This window comes from Pongo abelii, chromosome 16 (genome assembly GCF_028885655.2).
Source record: "Pongo abelii isolate AG06213 chromosome 16, NHGRI_mPonAbe1-v2.0_pri, whole genome shotgun sequence".
Taxonomy (NCBI): domain Eukaryota; kingdom Metazoa; phylum Chordata; class Mammalia; order Primates; family Hominidae; genus Pongo; species Pongo abelii.
This window is the reverse complement of record NC_072001.2, coordinates 79,479,958-79,501,485: the sequence shown is the minus strand read 5'-3', so window position 1 is coordinate 79,501,485 and position 21,528 is coordinate 79,479,958. Positions and strand designations below refer to the sequence as shown.

At 53.3% G+C, this 21,528-nt stretch overlaps 1 protein-coding gene across 1 annotated transcript in view; it reads right to left on the bottom strand.

Annotated features, from left to right (window-relative positions):
- Positions 1 to 9,408: 9,408 nt before the first annotated feature.
- The window catches only part of TMEM266 (transmembrane protein 266), a 91,554-nt gene continuing 79,434 nt past the window's right edge, over positions 9,409 to 21,528 (bottom strand). Inside the window, exons 10-11 of the mRNA XM_054531659.2 lie at positions 12,102 to 12,164; positions 9,409 to 10,635 (exon numbers count right to left, since the gene is read on the bottom strand). Of these exons, the coding sequence (XP_054387634.2) occupies positions 10,061 to 10,635; positions 12,102 to 12,164 (638 nt within the window). The 3' untranslated portion in view covers positions 9,409 to 10,060. The remainder of the gene's footprint in view (positions 10,636 to 12,101; positions 12,165 to 21,528) is intronic.

Below are 21,528 nucleotides of genomic sequence, written 5' to 3'. Positions count from 1 at the left end.
CTCACCTCAGCTCAAGGGACAGTGCGACTGCACAGCAGCCTCAGGTAAAGAGCACTAAGTACTTCATGCTGGGTGGGAGGGGCACATATAGACCTGGTTGAGAAGGAGGGATGGGCGTTCTGGAATAGTCCCTCCAGTGGGATTTTATTCAACTCAAAAGTCCCTCTGAGTGCCCACTTAGAGCTTACCATAAAAAGGCAGCCATGTGAGGTGGAGGCAAGTTGTTAAAACTATTATATATGCAAGAGGCACACATATATAATGTGCCCTTTTAATCTGTTTTTTTTTTTTGGAAACCGAACAGTTCCTGTTGACTCTGCGCCTGTGTCCAGCCTTAGCACCCAGAATAATAGCTCTGGAAACAGTATGGGGGAAAGGTGTTAGGGGTAGCTTTCTTTAATGCTTGCATATAGGTTTCCTGCCTTTTTCCCTAGTTTCTTTGAGGTCTTTGGTTAACCTCACACAGCCCGTGGGAATTTGGTGGCCTGGTTATTTTGGCAGAACACAGAGTCCCTGGGAGGGCAAAAATAGGCATGTTAGAAAGGCAGCCCTCTGAGGGCAGAGCCAAGCAGGTCCGTGAGCTGAAGCTGATGGCCTCTTCACTTGCAGAAGGCCTCTTTACTTGCAGAAGGCCTGAGGCCTAGTAATGGCCCTGGGCCTAGCTTCTTAGTAGCTGAGAAGGGACAGCATCAGCTTTCCCCGAGGTCCCACTCGCTCTCAGCAATTCTGTGGGGACATGTTCCCTGCTGGGTTCTCTGGCTCACCAGCTGTGCTGTTTGGGACTCTGAAGAAAATACCTAGAAGAGTGTGTGGTCCAGCCATTGCCTCGAAGTAGCCTGTGGTCTTGACAGGGAGGACGGTATTCTTCCAGACTCTGAGAGTACAGGCTGTTGGAGCCACAGCCCCCACCCTGAAGGATTTTACAGCTACCAGGAAAGATGAGATGAAACATCAGTAAAAGCAGAAAGCAGGTCTCAGGATGGACAGCATATACAGAGAAGGCTCCTCAGGAGGCTGGCATGGCCATTCCTCGCAGGCAGGGGCTGTTCAATCGGTGTATGGGAGCAGAAGTGGAAAATGTTATCAGAGCTCAGGTGCATGAGGCAGTGAGGGGCAGAAACACTTGGGTCAGGGAGGGGATTGAGGGTGGTAGGTAGTTGAGGCCAGATTGGAGAGGACATTGACTCACAGGCTGAGGAGGCCTTTTTCCTTAGAGATCAATGGTTTTCAAACTTTGCCCTCAAGGAACACTGCCATTTCCACTGGACCAGTGATGGTACTGTGAAAGTTACACCATACAGGACTTTTCCTGATTTGCAGGAAAAATTTATCAACAGCAGTCTCCCAGTCTTAAGTCTTTCTCGCATACTTCTTTCTAAACCTTTGGTAGCTGCTACCCCTTGTCTTCTTAAGAATGTGAGCAGATTCCAGGGTGACTGGACAGTAGCAAGTGGATCTGAACAAAGAGCAGCAGCCACTGACCCACCACAGCTTTTGTTTTTGTCTTGGGACATATCAGGGATCTTGTTGAATATTTAAAATACTTTCTGCTAGTTGGTAATTGTTCCTTGTTTGTTAGAATTAGATATGTCAGTATATTAAGAGTGTCCCATAAAAACTGTATGACTTACTGTGCCACCTGAACAAGTCTTAAGAAACACCACTGGCAACAGGGAGCCATTTACAGTTTTTGAGGAAGGCCTATAACTTGGTGGTGTATGCAGGACAGAGGGAGGGAGGAGAAGATGGAAGCCATTAGGGGCTGAATCCTCTGGCTCCAGATGGATTTGGCTGGGGATGGGCTCCTGGAGATTGTGAAAATGGGTCCAGTGCTGTGGGCAAGGCTGGCAGAGGGCAGGGCTCTTCCTCCCAGGATAGCAGTGGGAGCCCTGCTGCCTCCAGAGCCCGAGCATGTCTGCTGGGCTGGAGGGCTGGAAACCCCAGCCCTAGGTGCACTTTCTGCTCTCTTTCTGAAAGGGAGGGTCAGCCTGATTGCATTTCACACTGTCTTTCACTAAGGGTTTTTGTTTGAGTTTACATGAAAGTGGGCTGAAGAGGCTGGGAAACTCAGAGAACACCACTGAATGTAACAGATGGATTTGGTTAGCTGTTGCTGAGCTAAAGGAGGCTTGACTGATAACCTTGTGAAAAGTCCATGTAGGATGATACACTGCCATAATTTCTTACAGCTCTGGTGTTTTTAAAAAATCTTTGTGGGGAACAAATGAAGAGTTGCTTTTAATCCTTGGCTTATAAAGCACTTTCATGTATGTCACCCCATCAGTGGGGGAAAGAGTAGAAAACATGCAAGAAATCAGACTCTCAGGAGAGGAGGCAGTTTGCCCCAGGTCACAACACGTGATAGAACTGGAACACAAATAGAACTTTGGAAAATACTACTTATTAAGAACTCCCTGTGTGTTGGGTACATTATATACCCTTCTAATACAACCACCTCTAAAGTATATATCATTACGCCTACCTTCTGGATGAAGAAATGAGCAGAGAGATGACCAGAGGCAGTTGGTGAGATGTGGGACCCGAACTGGACTCCAGGTCTGGAAAAGTTGGCCTGTCCACTAGACTGTGATCCTCCCATTCCCTCCAGGACTGTATCCTCTGATTTGCATTGCTTCAAAACAGCAGGCTTGTTATTAGAAGCAAGGAACACTGATGGAATTAGGGATTTTCTGTGAAGTAAGCTGGTATTTACTTCCGGTAGCATTGGGACTGGTGAGAGGGAGGCCCTGGGGTGGCTTTATCTGCGTGGCCTTTGCCTTCTTCATCTCCTGCAACTAACTGGGCATGTGGTTGAAGACAGGTGAGTGCTTTCTTTGTGTGTGCTCACCTCCAGCTGTGTTTCCTTCCCAGCATGGGCTGCATAGGGGACATTTGGGTCTGGGACCTGGGGACCACTGGGTGGACTGGTCAACAGGAGCCTTGGGTTCTCATCCTGTTCCTGTTACTGCCCCAGAGGCACCCTGGTCACCTTCCCTCCTTTCAGGTTTCATTTTCATCATCTGTAAAATGGCGATGTGAACTAGGTGATCTTTCTAGATAACAAGCTTTAACCTATGAGTGTATTGGTGGGTGTCATACGAGGTGAGTAGATGGAAACAGTGAATACTGTTTTTGAGGGCTTCTTATGCCCAAGATGCTGTGCTGAGCCCTTTACATACGTTATCTCATTTACGTCTCATAACCTTACAAGGTGTAGGTTTGACCTGGGGCAAACTGCCTCCTCTCCTGAGATTCTGATTTCTTGAATGGTTCCTACTCTTTCCCCCACTGATGGGGTGACATACATGAAAGTGCTTTATAAGCCAAGGATTATCAGCAACTCTTCTTCAGATGAGAAAACTAAAGCCTACACAGCTTAAAACACTTGCCCAAGGACTCATGGCTAGTAAATGGTGACCACAGGCAGTCTGCTCCCAACCACATGCCATATCCCAAGTGCCTCAGTGGGAGTGCAGAGGATGGACCTAATCTAGCCTGACTGGGGTGGGCTGCAGTGCAGGGCAGCAAGATATGAAGGCCTCACCAAGTTCAGAAGGGGCAGCAAAATCAACCAGATGAAGAAGTGCATTCCAGGCAGAAGACCAGCATGGACAAAGAACAGGAGTACCCAGGAACATGACACACTGAGCTGCTTTCTCTGGAAAATGCAAGGTATAGACTCCAATGCATGAATCTTCTCCAATGCAACACCCTTCTAGCCGGACATTCCTCCATTCTGAACCACTCTTTGCTCAGGGAAGCAGGGGTCTTTGTACTGAAATCTGGATCCAGTCTGCTCATTGGCCTTTTGTGGTATTTAGCATGGTGCAGGTCCCAGAACCCCCTATCCCTTCTTTAATCAGTGGAGGCGGAGGTGAGCGTACCTAGTTATGAGGCCTAATTGATGTTGGGGAGGTTCCTAGAGTGCTCGGTGAAGGGTGACCCATAAATCTCAGACACTGAAGAATTTTGCCACATCCATCACAGTGTTTAATATCCTGATTGATCTCCAGGGTAGTCAATTTCATTTGCTTGTTTCAGGATGAAGGGGCAGCCTGCTTCCCTATGCTGCAGCCTGGGGCTCTGCATAAAATTATGCCAGCACTGTCTCCTGGTAGCTTGCAATAAATTTTAGCAGCAAATGTTTCATCATTTTCCTTGGATAATTAACTATTCACCAGGAGAGAATACCAAGCTTTTCAGCAGTGGAGTCAAAGATATTCAGAATAGTGATGAATTCCTCACTTAGTTAATGTGAGGGAAATACAAGTTTTTGGCAAGTACTCCAGTACTACTAGGGGCGGGGCTCACTGCCACCCTCCCACACCAGACTATCAGCAGCAGCAAAAGCGTCTCCTGGGCACCCGACCTCAAAAGTGCTGAGCGTGTGCTGGCAGTAAAACACCCCAGGCTTCTCATTAATAAGGATGCTTTCTGTTTGTGTCTCCCCTGAAACATTCTCAAAGGGTTTTCCCTTCTGTTACATCATTAGCTATCCCAGCAGCCTTCAGGGTGGGAGGCACAAGATCATTCCTGTTGTACATGGGGAGGAAGCAGGTCTAAGGATTTGCTTGGAGCCTCATAGCAAACCAGAAACAGGGCTGGGCTGAGAATCCAGTCTCTGCCACATCCTGTGCATAGGTACAGCGGCACCTGAGGTGGGAGGCATGGGAGAGAGTGGGATGAGCAGACCTCTCTCCAGCCCTGAGATGTCCATGGTTTGGCTGTTTCAGCCCCCAGAGTTGTTGGGGGTCCTTGTGAAGCAACTCCACACAAGTGTTGAGTGGGGCACAGGGTACTGTCAGCTTGTTAGTAAGAGGGATTCCTTGGGCCCAGATAATTTGTCAGCAGCTCCAAGAGTGGGACCCCAACTCTGTCTTCTCTCTTTAGAGGTAACTGAATAGCACCAGGGAGGAGCGTGGCGGCAGCACCCAGGCGGAAGCCATGCTCTTTCGACTCTGGCTTCCATCAAGAGCTGTCTCAGAAGGAGAAAGGAGCTCCTGAGTTGAATTTCAGGTGGACACCCACCATGCTAAATAGAATTCCAAGCCACTAGCCTCTAGCCACACAGGTTCCATCCCAACACTCCTGTCTGTGGGACTTGATCTGAAAAGCCACACTTTGGTTGGGAACCTTGCCCAGGGCTGGCTGGAGAGGAGCCTGTTGTGCCACTCAGGGAAGGCCTTATGGCTCCCTCATCCTGGGTGGGCTTCAGGCTGGGGCTGCAGACTCTGGCCCAGCTCCCTAGTGGGCCAGTCACCAGCACTGCTGGCTCTGAGTCCTGATTTCTTACTTTGGCTTTCCTGGTGGCACCTGGTTTGATTCCGGTCAGCTCATCTCACATCTAGCATGGCATATAATCCAGCCAGACCTGGGTTTGAATCCTGCCACTACAGCTCACTAGTTAGCTGTGTGCCCTTGGGCAAGCCCCTGAATGAGTCATTCCATGGCTGCTGTTTTCTCCTCTGTAAAGCAGGGAAGATAGTGCCCACTTTCCAGGGCTGTGCTAAGGAGGGAAGCCTGTGAAGAGCACCTGTCTCAACAGGCAATGCAGACATGGGAGTCACTATTGTTACCACCCTCTTGTTCTAGCAGGAGACAGTGGCTGTTACCAGACCCTCCCTTCAGGGACAGCCCGATGACTCCTCTGGGCCACCAGAGTGGGTTCTCCAAAAGGGTGCAGGAGAACGGGGAGCCATTTCCCAGAGCTGCAAACCTCCCAGGGAGTGCTCAGGCTCCATCTCCCTCAGCCCCCAGCTGCCCGCCAGCCATAACTGTAGAATATGGTGCCCAGGGGAGCCATGAAAGGCGAAGCTTTTACCTCCATCTCCTGCACTTCAGGCCCCCAGGCCCCACCCTAGGACTTGCTGTGGGATGGGCTGGAGGAAGGGCTCTTGAGTCTGCAGAAAGGACTGCCATGTTCCTGGCTCTGGAATCCTTCTCTATGCTCTTGGTGCCAGGCACAGCCATCCTGATGTCTCATGCTCAGACACCACAGACTGGAAATGGTGGCATATCCTCCAACGCACAGCTCCCCCAAGTCCCATCAGTCAGGTGTCCCTAGTGTCTCCTCCACCACCGCTGCCTTCATCCTGCCTGCCTGTGTGCAGCCTTGTTCCCTCTCCTCTGGGCACGGGCCCCTCCTTCTGGCTGCTCCTCTGCAACTACCAGAAGACTCTGTGGTAGCCCTTCCATGGCGCTTTATCTCTAGGGAGAACATCTGGCTCGGCCTGGCATCCAAGGCCTCTGGTGAGCAGCCTCACCTGTCCTTTTCCAGGTTGCTCTCATGTGGTCCCTTCCCCCTCCTACCCATGCCATTATTTTTCTGACACCAAACTTCTCCCTGTTCCCAAACCCTGTTCCCTGCCTAGCTCACTGCTGTTCCTCTGCTTGCACTGTTGTCCCACCACCGTCCTCCTGACATTCCTTCCTTTTTTTCCCCTTTAAGTGGTTTAACGACTGACTTCAAGTCAGGGAGACAATCAAAAATTCCCTGCTCACATTCTCTGGAAGTGGGCCAGTTTTGTAGCTCAGTGTTGAAACTACCCCTAAAAACTGCTGTCCTCTTCCACGACAAACAGAAGAGTTGATTTGGTATACTTACTCTTTTAAAATCACCTTTAAATGTTTCCTCCATTGTGAGGCCTTCAGATGTCCCCAGGCAAGTAAGTAGCTTCCTCCATCTGTGTGTACTGTCTTACGCTGTGACTTGGGGACCGCCTGTTATCTCTGTCCCCAGCCTCTATCTGTGAGGCAGTTTCAACACAACATGAAGGCAACAACAAATGCTCAGCAGGGTCTCACCTCACAGCAACTTGTAAATACCCCAAGAAATCTGCTTTTAAATGTGGAGTTCTGGCCAGGCCCAGTGGCTCATGTCCGTAATCCCAACACTTTGGGACACTGAGGTGGGCAGATCATTTGAGCCCAGGAGTTCCAGACCAGCCTAGGCAACTTGGCAAGACCCCATCTCTACAAAAAACACAAAATTTAGCCAGGCATGGTGACGTGCACCTGTAGTCCTAGCTACTTGGGAGGCTGAGATGGGAGGATCATCTGAGCCTGGGAGGTTGAGGATGCATGAGCCATGATTACACCACTGCATTGTAGCCTGGGCAACAGAGCAAGACCCTGTCTCAAAAAAAAAAAAAAAAAAAAAGGCTGGGCACAGTGGCTCACACTTGTAATCCCAGCATTTTGGGAGGCCAAGGCAGGTGGATCACCTGAGGTCAGGAGTTCGAGACCAGCATGGCCAACATGGTGAAACTCTGTCTCTACTAAAAATAGAAAAATTAGCTGGCCATGGTGGCGCTCGCCTGTAATCCCAGCTACTTGGGAGGCTGAGGCAGGAGAGTCGCTTGAACCTGGGAGGTGGAGGTTACAGTGAGCCGAGATCACACCACTGCACTCCAGCCTGGGCGACAGAGTGAGACTTTGTCTCAAAAAAAAAAAAAAAAAAAAGTAGAGTGCCTATAAAACAAAACACGACAAACAACAAAAGAAAAAAAAAGTGGAGCTCTCTAGAGACCCATTTCCTAGAGGACAAACTGAAGAGAACAGCTGCCACTTGCCTAGCATCTTTCCCATGGCATCCCTCCCCATCCTGTGGTCCTTCCCTGGAGTAGGAGTCCCCAGCAGACGCGAGTGCTGGCAGTTGACCTTGCAGCTCCCCCTGGCATGGGGCCAGGTTCATGTGCCTGTGAGGTAGCAGCACTAGTCCAAGAGCTGGGACAATGGAGCTCTGCAGAAGGCCAGTCACAGCTCAGCAAGGTGAGCCTGGAGGAGGAGGGTGGCCATTTCTAGTCCAGTGGGTGGAGATCACCAGTTAAGGAGCCCACTGGCTTCTGCCCTACAGATTACAAACCATGTACTTCCCTCCAGCCCATCAAGTGGCAAAAGCCAGGTGACTGCTTTGCTTCCCAAAGCTCTAAACCCTGGGAACCCCAGGGCTTGGCATGGTGCCAGCAGACTTGGGCCCCAGTTTCAGGGCCTGTCATTAGAGTTCAACCTCAGAAAGTTTCTTCAATATCTCTGAGCCTCAGGTTCTTCAACTGTAAAATGGGGTTAGTGATAGCTGCCTCACAGCGTCGCTGGAAGGGTTAAAGGAGCCCATGTGAGTAGGGGCCTTGGCCCAGTGCGCAGTGATGGATGCTATGACAGTGCTGTTGGTGATGCCTCAGGACACCTACTCTTGCCCTTTGCAAAAGCTTCCCCTTGGTAGGTCTTTTAATTACACCCCAAAAGTGGCCACCTTTAGCACTTTTTTTTGACAACTGTTCATCACCCCATGAATCAGGAGGGTGCTCTTTCCCAGCACGTGGTAATTTCCTTCCCTTTCTTCCAATTCAGCCATCTTTCCCAAGTGGCTCCATGCCCAGGCCTGTGGGATTCTAATGGGGCTCAGGCCTGCTCGTTGTTCTTGAGGACCAGCCTGGGAGGCAGGCAGGGAAGCAGATGCTGACCAAGCCAGGGACATGGTGCACTGTCAGGTGAGTCCGGGGGGGGGGGTCACAGGAGCTCCAAGGACACCCAGCCTAGTGGTGAGAGCAGGCAGGACACTGTCACGGTGAGAATAACCCAGACCAAGGTAGAGGGGAGAAAGAACAGGCTGGACAGAGGCATGGGAGGACAGCCAGAGGGGCAAGCAAGCCAGCTCACAAAGGGGCTGAGTCACACTCAATGTTCTCTCGAGGCAGGGGGAGCCCTTTAAAAAATTATATCTTCTCGCCGGGCGCGGTGGCTCACACCTGTAATCCCAGCACTTTGGGAGGCCGAGGCGGGCGGATCACGAGGTCAGGAGGTCGAGACCATCCTGGCTAACACAGTGAAACCCCGTCTCTACTACAAATACAAAAAATTAGCCGGGCGTGGTGGCAGGTACCTGTAGTCCCAGCTACTCAGGAGGCTGAGACAGGAGAATGGCAATGAAGCCGGGAGGCGGAGTTTGCAGTGAACCGAGATTGCACCACTGCACTCCAGCCTGGGTGACAGAGCGAGACTGCGTCTCAAAAAAAAAAAAAAAGTCTTCTCTACTCCCCTCCCCCTGCCCATATAAAAGAAAACATGATGGTCATACACACAAAATCCCTTGGAGGCTTTTAAGCAGGGGCGCTGAGGCTTAGCTGCCTGGGAAGATACACTGGGGAGGGTGAAACCAGAGGTTGTGCAAAGAGGAGGCTGCTGCAGGCCAGTCCGGCAAGGGGCCTGGGTCTCAGCAAGGCCATGATGGGAGCCAGGGACAAGCAATTTGGAGGGTGGAGTAACCAGGATTCACGACTGCTCATAGGGGACGAGGAGGGAGCCTGGGATGCCATGTGCATCTGAAACTGGGTGGATGGTGGTGCCCTGGCTGGGAACCACTCTGGACGCCTCACCTGGGCTAGCAATCAAAGGAAAACCTCCACCAACTGGGAGTCTCAGTGCAGCTGGTTTTTATTATTAAAGCCAAGGTTGGAAAATGGTTGTCACCCTGCCCCCTAGGACCCTCCCACCCACCTCTAGATTGATCCCTTTATATCCTGTGAAGGTGAAAACTAGATTTGTCTTGAAGAGACTCAAACGCTCATGCTGGAATGAGAATGAGGACAAATGACATAGGCTCAGATGGTGGTCTCCGTGTGATTGTGTTGGACTCCACCCAGGATTCCTGGGAAAGACGGCTTAGGGGTGGGGCTGGATAGCCCCTGCTCACAGTGCTGTTCCCTAGAGTCCGGGGTGGGCGTCAGGAACGAAGGCAACGGAAGAGGCTGAGCTGGCACCCCCGCACTCTACCCTGCTGAAGCTGGGCCACGGGCTGGTTTTTGTAAAAATGGTTAAAAAGAAAACCCAGCCACGAGCACCACCCTCCCCTGAGCAGGGCGAGAAGAGGCGCCAGCTCTGGGCTTTGAGGTCTGAAGCTTGTGGCCTCCTGGCCTGGCGTCGCCTCCCTGGAGGCAGGCAGCACCCTGAGGGAGGCCAGGTGGGTTCCTGGGCCCCGCGTGTGGCCCTTGGCAGCCTCCAGGGTCCCAGGAGAGCTTTGAGATGGCTGTCTCCCCTCCTCTCACCCAGCCCATGGCAGGCTCTAGGCCTCAGGGACCCTGTGCAACTTTTGCTCTTTGGATTCCAAAGATCTGAACTTGTCCTCCAGCATGGGCACAGTGGGCTGGAAGTGGATGACAGGCCTGATCTGAAAGACAGTGAAGCCCTCCTGGTTCTTCTGGTTGAACAGACTTACCCTGTGTTCCAGCTCAGGGCTGGTTTGGGTCGAGCCCGCTGGGCTGTGCTGGGCGAGGGGGGCTGGGTCCAAGACCCTCTGGGAAGGGCAGGGGTCCTCCGACAGGGAGGACAGCAGGTCCTGGACTGTGGCCTCCTCCACCTGCTGCTGGGGTGGCAGTGGCAGGGGAGAAGGGCCGGGCTCAGAGGATGGCTCCTCGCGGGCGGTGCTGCAGTCCGTGGAGGAGCCCAGCGTCTGGCTGCTGTCACTCTGGGCCTGGGTGACCGAGCTGCGGGAGGCACTCTCCGAGGTGGCGCCAGTGCCATTACCGCCGAGCTTGAGGGGCATGTCCAGAGAGAAGAGGTCCGAGGAGATGTTGGGCTGGTGGATGTCTATTGCGGCCGTGGTGACCATACACACAGCTGGCTCTGGGACACCGCTGTCTGCAAGGTAGGAGGGGATCTTGGTCACACTTCAACCTCTGCCACACCTGGGGGCCCTGAAGAGAGCAGGTCTGAGCCGGGCGGTGGGCAATGAGTGTGGCTAGGCTGTAGGAGACCGTGCCTTTGTGGAGGGAGGCCTTGGTAGAACTCCCTCCCAGTTCTCCAACATCACTGCCCTGCTTTGAGGGGGATTATGCCTCCTCTTGTTAAACTCAAGTGTAGGCATGTGACACGCTTTGGCCAGTCACCCATGAGAAGTGACCTGTGGCACTTCTGGGCAGAAGCTTTATGAGCTGGTGCTTTTACCCTGGCAAATGTTCTAGGATAGATGGTGACTGTCTGTCAACTGGGTGCTGGAGTAACAGTGATGACCCAGGAGCAGAGCCCCCAGCCAACCTACAGTGGGCTTTTGTGGCTTTTGTTTAAACCATCGAGACGCAGGGTTATTTGCCACAGCTGCCTAACCTAGCCCATCCTAACTCAGGAAGCTTGGTGTGCCAGGGCAGGGAACTTGGGTTCCATGGTCTGAGGAATGACTCAGTTTCAGATGGACTGGCAGGGGTGGGGGCTGCGGGGTGGGAATGATCAGAGCCTGCTTAGCATGCATCACAGGGTCAGAGGATGCTCAGAGCTCTTTGCTCTAGGTGAGATGTACCACGGGGCTGACCTACAGAGGGTGCAGGGTGGGGAGGTTTCTCCCCAAAGTTGTGGAGGACTGGGAGAGAGGTCTGGGCTGGAGACGGTGGTCTTTGAAACCAGCATATTGGATGAGGCTTTGAGGGAGGACAGAAGAGGGATGAGGCCTTAGGGAAGCTAAATTGTGGAAAACAAAAAATTCGAATGCATTATTCACATGGCCCAACATAATATTCTAGCTTTACAATGGAGCATACAAGGTTTTGGGGGCTATGAAATTCAAACTCAAGAACTGCATGCGGAACCCAGAACTGGAAAGGGGGCTATGGAGAAACGAGACACCAAAGGCCTCAGCATTATTTTAAAATTCAATTTTTCCCATAAGTAAAAACCACTGGGCTTCCCTGAGGTTTTTTTCAAGTGCAAGAACATCCAGCAGGAATGTACCCAAGGGCTGCTGCGTGCTGTGCCTCGTCAGTCTCCACTGTGCCCACCTTGACGTGTGCAGGTGGGGGGCACTGAGGTCACTTGGAGTTCTGGATTCCAACCCCCTTCCAATTTCAGGGTTCCACATGCAGTTCTTATGGGTGATCACAGAGCACCCCTATCCTGGCACTTGCAGGCTCAGCCCCTGGGGACCCCCAGCTCCAGTGCTGGAGTTTGCTGGAAGCTGAAGCTCCGATATTTTAACCTTGAGCACTGCCTGCAGTTATGGTTCACAGGCACCAGGTGATGGGCATGCTTTGAAGCCAGGCCGAGTTGTCTCTGCCCTTGGGTTTAGGGGTTGCTGGGGTTCTGGCACATGTAGAACAGCCCCAACCCAGACTTACCACTGCTGGGCCCATTGTAATACTGACTGATGTAGCTGTTCATGTCGTCCTTCACCGTGGCTTCTACAGAGGGGGGGACAGAGAAGGGTGAGTGCATCAAGTTCATTCTCTACCCCTTATATTCCTGTCCCCACCCCCATGGCCACAAGAGAAGGCAGCTGTCTCACAGAAGCCCTTGGTGTGTGTGACGGGAGCTGCCTCCTAGTTCTCCATGGGGACCGCCTGTCTCACCTGCCCCAGGGGCTGGACTGCACTGGGTGCTGAGGGACCCAGGTTCTGATGAAGCATCTGCCTTAGTACTGACCTGGACAGACCCCTTCCCTTCTGTCCCCAGTTTCCCCATCTCTGAGATGAGGGGTGTGGAAATAATTTCTCAGAGCTTTTCCTTGTCTGGATGGCCTGAGCCTTCATTGCCTAAACTTCTCAAGGGCACTGGAAACACTGCCCTCGGTAGAGAAGCCTTGAAATCCCATTTGCAGGAATACACAGCCAGCCACAGGGCTGAGGTGCCATCCAGACAGCCCGCCGTGGCTCGATCCACCTGCGGGCTCCAGCCTTCCATGCAGTATAGGAACAGACCTGGGGAGGTGGGCGCTGGGGATCTCCACCACCTGCACTGTTCCTGCACATAGTAGGTACTCAGTACATAATTACTGAGCAAATAACAGAAGGGGAGGTGAAAAGCTGTCCATGTCAAGGGGGGTGGGAACAGGGTCTTAAATATTGACCAGCCTGGGCAACATAGGGAGACCCCATCTCTACAAAAACAAATTTAAAAATTAGCTGGGCGTGGTGGTACACACCTGTGGTCCCAACTACTAGGGAGGCTGAGATGGGAGGATTGGTTGAGGCTGCAGTGAGCTGTGATCACACCACTGCACTCCAGCCTGGGTGACAGTGTGAGACCCTGTCTCCAAATAAGTAAATAAGGAATCTCCGTTCACCTCCTGAGAGGAGCAGGGAGGGAATGGGAGGAGAGTTGAGATTTTCAGAATGGCCTGAGAGTGGGAGGAAAGCCAGGTGCTGGGAGACCCCAAAAGCCATCCTAAGAGCTGGGCCTTGTTCTAAGGACAGCGAGGCAGTGAGGGGCCACAGGAAGGTCTGAACTTGGTCAGGTGTGATTGGGAGAGGCTGTGGCAGGAAGATCACAGACTGCAATGCCCAGGGTGAGGTCAGGCACCAGAAAGCCCTCAGTATGGGAGGGCTGTCCTCCCTCTCCCGTGGAAGTCTAGAAGTGCTCCAGGGCTGCCCCTAGAGTCCGAGTCTGCACCCCCAGGAGCTTCTCTGAAGAATGGGGTCAGCAGACACACTGTGTTCTGAGGGCCCCTCCCAGGCACACCTGTGAGCTGCAGAAGCCAGTCTGCTCTGACCCTGGGAGGCTGGAGGCAGCACAGAAGGGCCTGGCTCTTAAAAGCTTTTCTGGCCTCTTTTGATCTTTAAATGCCTGCAGTCAGAGGTGTGTTTTGCACTAATGCTGGGGTTGAGGGAGGGCCCTGGGCTGGCTCCAGGCCCTGCTCCTCATCAGCCAGCTACACTCTTCTTGCAGCTGGGCATCCGTACGCTGTGTGTACTGCCAATGCTGTCTAGCCTGGCTGCCGCCCTGGGAAGCCAGGGGTAACTGATCCCTGCAAGCTGGAGGCTCAGGGCCCCCAGGCCCTGTGGGCCAGGTTGGGGGATCTGGTCAGTCTTGGTTTTATCCTGAGACCACACCTGCAGGGACTCCAGAGGGCCATGTGATGTGAGTAGGACAATGAGCTCAGCTGAAGTATCCACAGACCAGCGAAACTTTAACCCAAGAGCCACTTGCAGGACCAGGGTAAATGAGAAAATCCCAGATGCTGAGTTCTTGTCCTTGTGCTGCCACTGGCCTGCCATGCGGGCTCAAGCAGGTCCCATCCCCTCTCTGGGCCTCAGTTTCTTCATCTGTACCCCGATGGCGCTGGCGAGGCTCTTTCAGATTGTGATGGGATCAGGCAGATGGTTCTGAAGTTCCAAGAGGTGACTGAGTCACAGCGGAGTGCGAAGGGACTGGAGGCATCTTGGCCAGTCCCCAGTGCAGGAGTCCCCTGGATACCGGCCTGAGAGGGCTGTCTCCACCACAGCCTGCACACCTCTAGGAAGGGTGTGCCTGCCTCTTTGTGGAGCAGCTCTGGTCATCAGCTCCTGGGCAGCTTCTCATTCATCTGTGCTCAGTGGAGTCACAGTGAGCCTACCCTCTGCCATGCATTGAGCCCAGGAGTCCCTGCCTGCGGGGAGCACAGTTGGGGCCTCCCGGGGACGTCAACTCCTGGTCAAATTGCCCATTAGCATTTAATCAGGAAGTGCCTACTATGTGTGAGGCTTACAGGTCCTGGTCCTGCCTTCCACACAGGTACCAAGGACAAGCCCATTTCTACTCACGGTCTACATGACAACCCTTCCACCACCTAAAAAGCCCCTCACATCTCTCCTGGGAAGTCTCCTTTCCTTGAAAAGCCCCTGTGCATTCTCTGCCCCTCCCTGGTTTCCCAGCCTTTCCACCCTGAAGGCTTCACTATGGGCTCCAGCTGTGACCAGAATGGGAGGGACTAGTGTTTACTCTCAAAGCTCCAGACCTAGGGGTCCGTACTTCACACGCTGATCTCCCTGCCCCTGTGCTGCAAGGCCGTGATTATCGAATAGACTGTGCCAAGTGCCCCGAGATCCGATGTGATCACACTGCCCTAATGCACCCTCACATCCTCCAGGCGTGTTCAGAAACTGCCCTCCTCTGCCAACTCATGTGGAGCTTGTGGCCAGCACGGATGCCCAGGTCTTCTCTGCAGGAGCTGAAGCCAGACCAGGCCTTCCCCACCCTGTACTCATTGTAACCCCCAAGGAGGGCTTATCACCCTGGGCAAACATCAGCTTGCTGGGCTCAGCCCAGAGGGTCAGCCTGCTGGAGACATCCTGAGTCCTGGCTCAGTCTACCAAGGTATTAGATCGTTCTCCTTTCTCTGTGTTGCCTACATAATTGAGGAGGCTCACATCTTCATGCAAGCTGTTGATAAAAATAACCTAAGCCAGGTGACCTTCAGCCCAGACATCCCTCCTGAGCTTCGGACTGGTCTGGCCGACCGTCCCTGGACAACTCCTGGCTGGCCTCCAGCTACCTCTGACTCAACATGTCCAAAATAGAACGCGGTTTCTCCATGCTCCTCCATGGCCTCCAGCTTGGTGACTGGTTCCTGGCACTTTTTAGTGCCTCTCTCTTACCAACAACTTGCCTTCCACCAAGTCTGTGACCAGTTGAGGGTCCCCTGGCCCTATGACCAGTCTTAGATTGGACTTCATGGTTTACCCTTTGGACTCCTGCCCTGCCTGTGGGTTTAATGAATCAGATTACTTGCTCCCGGGATGTGCCTGACACAGAGCCGAGGTCCCTAGGTGGCCATGAGGGGTCTTTTCAGTCTGCACTTGCTCTCCCTGTCCCTACTCCCTCTGCTCCAGACCTGGACCCACACAGGGCCTTGGAGTGAGCTTTAAGGCGCGAGTCTGAGAGCCAGGCTGGCCTGGACTTACTCTAACGGTGCTGATGCCGGGCCTGCCTGTTGTCTGTGTCACGCAGGCTGGTGGATCATCTTCTTCCAGAACTGAACACTTGGGCTGCGGTTCTGTCTTCACCCACAGAGGGGGACCAAGGGCCTTGGAGGGCAGAAGCCATATTTTACTGTTTCCCTGGTGCTTGGCATGGAGTTCGGCATATGCCGAGTGCCATTAGGCTGGACTGGACATAAGACTATGGTTGACTTCCCAGCCTCCACCCCTACTCCAGGGAGCCATGGAGTCACCACACACTCAGCAGGAAGTCTCACTGCCCACCCTGGTTCCTCCTACAGAGAGACTGGGGGGTCTGGGAGCGAAGGGGTGGCAGGGGAGGCAGACACAGATGTTTATGGCTGGGACTGAGCCACACTGTTGGCCTCACACGGGGCTACCCACCTTCCATCTAAGAATAAGCCCCTGCCCCCGGGGGTTTGCTTTGATTCAGCCCTGAGGAGTCCTAGAGACCCGCAGGAAGAACCCACAGGGGACTGCGCTGTGCAGTCCGTGGAGGGGCAGGAAAGAATGGGCACAAACACAGGCTTCAGAACAAAACAGATCCAGGGCCAACCCGGCTCTGCAGGGCACGTGCTGTGTGGCCTTAGGTAGATTCCTTAGCCACTCTGAGCTTCAGCTTCTTCATCCATAAAATGGGGATAGCAAATGCCTACCTCTGGTGGTGAACTGGAAAGAGTCACTGAGATCCCGAATGTTTAGCCCGGGGCCATCCCTTCCCTCCCTGAACCCCTGGCTCCAAAGTCTCAGTGCTTTCTGTGGCAGCTGCTCTCTGCTGCCCGACGCCTTTCTTCCCAGGGTGTGAGCACTTTGCAAACTCAACTTGACTAATCCTCCTAAAGCCCGTCAAGTGCAGCGGTGCCAACGCTCATTATCTGGGTTTTACCCCTTGGGTGGAGCCCCCGACCTGCCCAGCGAGGAGGCAGAGGTGGAGAGAAAGGGTGGTGAGTCAGCTGGGCCAGGCTTCCTGGAGGTGGTGGGGACTGGCCAGGCTGCATGGACTCTGGTGTGGCAGAGGGGCATGGGGTGCCAACCACATGCCCTGTGCAGACCCAGGCCCCAAAGCCCAGGGCAAGGCCCTGATTCCTGGTTTGGGCTCCTGCTCCTAAACTCCAACTTGCTCTTCCATGGCTTGGCAGCCTTCACCAAGGGAGGGCACTAATATTTACTGAGCGCCTACTGTATACGAGGGATGAGAGCTGTGCATATGACTAAATGCTCAATCCTTCTCAGTGAAGAACTTCTGCACCTGTTTCATTTTGGAAACACTAAGACAGAGACAGGACCAGCTACATAATTTCTAGGTCCCTTGTTTAAAAAGTATTAAGAATTTCAAGAGGGTAACAGAAGAGCAGTGAACCAAAGTTAGGGCCCTGTGTGACCACACAGGTCATGCGTCCATGAAGCCAGCCCTGATCACAGAAGTAACTTGTTCAAAGCCAAGTTGAAATTCAAACCCAGACCTCAGTCCTAAACCCATGTCCCTCCGGTTGCTTCAAATGCTACTTTGCCTGAGACTCTTTCAGATCTAGTCCTACAGCCCTGGGGTTCCCGGTGTCCCGGTCAGGCCCACACATTTGGAGGCCAGTGGAGAGCCTTGCCTTCATGATCAGCCAGGCCCACTCCTCTCCAAGGACAAGCACTGGTGCCAGCTCAGCTCCCTCCCCTGGGGCTGCCTGGCAGAGGGCAGGCACAGAGCAGGCTGGCCGCATGCACCCCTGCGGCAGCGTCTCTGGATGCTGCAGCAGCGTGGGGGATGCGAAGGTTCCCTGTGATATATGGTGAAATCCGTGGCACTCCCACCAGGGGCTGTAATTCATAAGTTATGGGCGAGCTTCAAGACTAATAAATTTGGGAGAGAAGTATTAATGACTACACAGGGGCACTGTGAACTTGGCAGGCCCCAAAGCCTGGAACTCTGCAGCCTAGGTTTTAAAAATGATTTGTGCTACAGCAAGTCTAAACAGAAGCTGCTTGGCGTTGTCTGACTGTGACCTGCTGGCAACTGTTGAGACTGTGGAGCCGCTTCCTCCTCATGGCTGGGGCTGGCACCCCGCCCTCCTGGGCTGCCCTCCCCCACTCTGCAAAACACACGGCCCTCCCAAGGCTCTGTGACTCACGGCTCATGTCTGTAGGTTAATCCCTGGATTGTCTGTGTCCTGTGCACGAGGTGGGCCTCAGAGCCTCGCTGGCCTGAAGGTCACAGTTAGTTAGCAACAAGCACTGCCCTTACTTCATCTCCAGAGTAGCCTACAGTGCTCTCAGCTTGTCCAGCCATAATTTCTAATGTCATGAAAATCCCTCCCTGGACACAGTTCCTGGTCAAGGAGAGATCAGCTGGGGGATGCCCTGTGTCCTGGGACCATGCGAGGCTGTGAATCACGCGTGCCCCTCGCCAGCCTTGTGTTCTGCCCTCTCTCTTGGAAGCACTGGCTTTGCTGTTGATGCTCTGGGGCTGGCTGTGAAACAATGTGCCTAGGCTGGGGCAGGCAGCATCCGCAGAGCCGGGAGGTACCCAGGGGACACCCCAGAAGAAGCAGGGTAGAGTGGGCAGGGGGACCCCAGGGCTGGACAGAGAAGCATCTGCACCTGCTCCCAGGGTGTGTGTCTGGCACCTCTATGGGAGGCCTGGGCCCGCCCTATCCAGATATCCCCTACCTTAGTTTCCAGGAGGGTGAGCAGGGACACTGCAGACCCCATGACATCCTGCTGGTGACACATAGCTGATCAGTTTCCCCCAAGTGGCCTTCGACTCTGACCCACTTTCTCCCTTTTGCCCCTGCCTCCTTCCTCCTTCTCCTGGAAGTTGCCCATTATGGGGGCTGCAGAGAGAGGAGCAGCAGGAGGGCCAGGCAAGACTGAAAGCTTCAGAGCACTCCTAGAATGTGCAGGAGTATTTTAAAGGCTTGGTTTCTTTGTGGAACCTCCAAGCCCAGATCTTGGCTCCCCTGTGGGCTCAAATGTGGCATCTGGCGTTCAGGGTCTTATAGGTCATTGGCTGAGGGACAAAAAGGGCTGTGCTGTTAGCTCTAAAGCCAATGACCCTGATGAGAGAGACAGAGGAGGTGCTGCGGAGAGCGGCTGTACTGGGAGTGCTTAGACCTGCAGAAAGAACAACACAGGGCAGGCCCAAGCCCCAGGTGAGGTGCAGCCTCAAGATGGGCTGTGGGCAGAGCCAGGAGGCTGTCACAGAGGAAGATCCAGAAATGGGCTGTGAGATGGTATATCTGCTCCTTTCATCCTTAGGAAGCCAGGCGAAGTAGGCAAAAGTTGTTCCCACCTTCCAGAAGAACTTTCAAAAAGAATAAGAAGGTGGATTCCACAAGCACCAGCCTAGGGGCTGAAAGCCAAGAGTGGGTTTTCTGGGGTGGACTACTGCTGACTGGCCTCAGCTCCCAGAGAAGACGCAGGGCTCCACACCAGAACAAGTGATGTCAGAGAGCCTTATTTTGTTCTTTGATCAGTTACTGGCTTGAAGATTACATTCAATGCAACAAACTTTATGGAGACCTGACTGAGGCAGGCCCTGAAGTAAGTTTAGAGGGGAGACACACATAAACGCTTCTGGCAGTGGGGCAGGATCCGGACCTGGGAGTCGGTGTAAGGTTGCCAGGGAAGGGTGTGGAGATCTGGGAGCTTACTCTAAGATGGGTTCTAAGCATGAAGAGAAGTCTGGTAGGCAGGTTGGGCCATCCCATGAACAGCATGCAGAGACTCAGAGACCGTACAGAACATTTACAGAACTAAAGGTTGTTCCATTCCTCTAGAATGAAAGGCAAGCTGGGGTGGAAGGAGATAAGGCTGGGGAAGCAGCCCGGGGCAAGATCATGAGGGGTCTTATGTGCCTGCCCCCTCTTAAGGGTTGAATGGGTACCCCCTCTTCATTCATATGTTGAAGATGTAACCCCCAGTACCTCAGAATGTGGTCTTACTTGGAAAGAAAGCGGTTGCAGATGTCATTAGTTAAGATGAGGTCCTTATATGACTGGGGCCCTTATAAAAAGGGGAAATCTAGACCCAGACATGTGCATAGGGAGGACGCCATTTGCAGATGAAGGCAGAGCAGGGTGATGTTACTGTAAGCCATGGACGCCGAGGATTGCCAGCCGCCACCAGGAGCCAGAGGGAGGCCTGGGACAGATTCTCACTCCCAGCCCCCAGAGGGAAGCAACCGTCCCCAACCTTGATCTCAGGTTCCAGCCCCCAGCACTGTGAGACAATACACTTGTATAGTTTGTGCTAGCCAGTCTATGGCATTTTGTTATGGTAGTCCTAGCAAACTAATCCACCAGCCTAAGGGGCGTGGGCTTTTTCCTGAGGGACACAGGGAACCAGGAAAGTCGGAAGTCGGGGAGTGGCATGAAAGATTTTGGAACAATCACGGTATGGTGGGGGAGGGGAGACTGCAGACGGGAGGGGAGCTGGGCAAGGTCCAGACATAACAAAGGCTAAACGATGAAGATGAAGAAGGGGGCTGTTTCAACTAATCAGGAATTGGCGATGGGTTGTCAATCAGGACCTACCAAGCCCTGGAGTAAAGGCAAGAATCAAACAAGCTACAGCTGAACACTTATGATTGTGAAGTTCTGCACGAGGCTACAAAAAGCCTGTTGCCCAAGGCTGGGCTGCTGGGACACGTGGCTCAGCTGAGCTGTGTGGGGAGCACGTGAGGCTGGGTCAGCTATGAGCTCAGCCAAGTGGTCCCCACAAACTCAGGAGCCTACTGGCTGCATCGTGGGGACCCGGGTCCAGAAAAAAAAAAAGCAGTAGTGGCCCCCTCAACATTCTGCCCTGGGCTTGCAGCGCCCCAGTAACTGCATTCTGTTGCGGATATTACTCTGAGAGGGACCAAAACACTGGAGAGCTCTGGGAGGAGGCAGTACAGCAAGAACTTGGAGCACGCCCCCTGAAGATTGGCTGTGGGAATGCAGGTGACGGTCCCTGGAGGAGAAACAATCTCTAAACAGTCTCAGCTGGGATGGCACTGCCTGTGCGTGAAACCCACGGCTGGCGGGGAGGCAGGGGCAGGGGACCAGGCCTCAGTGCAGTTGGAGGAAGAATCTTCTTACAGGCAGAGCCATGTGGAGGTGGGGTGGGCTCCCAGGGAGGTATGAAGCACTTATTCTTAGAGAAGGGCGAGCTGAGGCTGCATGGCTCATGGCAGGGAGTTATAGAGGGGATTCTCACATCAGCTAAAGGGCTGGACCCAGAAGTCCCCTCTAGCCCCCAAATCCTATGTTTCTAAGATCTGAAGTTCTCTCAAAAGACTGGCTGGACACAGTGGCTCATGCCTATAAACCCAGCACTTTCAACGGCTGAGGCAGGAGGATCACTTGAGGCCAAGACTTTGAGACCAGCCTGGGCAACATAGCAAGACCCCACCTCTACAAAAATAAAATAAAAACATTAATTGAGTGAGATGGTGTACACCTATGATCCCAGCTACTCAGGAGGCTGAGGCGGGAGGATCACTTGAGCCCAGGAGTCTGAGGTGGCAGTAAACTATTATGATACCACTGCACTCCAGGAGTGAGTCCCAAAAAAAAAAAAAAAAAACAAAAAACAACCATTCGTTTCCCAAAAGCTGTTTGCAGTGTTGCAGTGCCTTACAGCCCTCAGAGCTTTCTCACACCCATCGGTTCCTCATAAGTCCTGTGAGGCAGACAGAGCTGGAGTTACGAGTTCATTTTACAGAAGGGAACACTGAAGCCTCAAGTCATGGAGCTGAGGAGTGGCGGAGGCTGGAGCTCAGGCCTCTTGCCTCCCCACCTGCTCAGCCTGCCCGGCTGTGTCCCCACTGCCCTGGAGGGGACACGGCATGCCAAGGCAGAGTGGCTCCTGGATGAAGCTG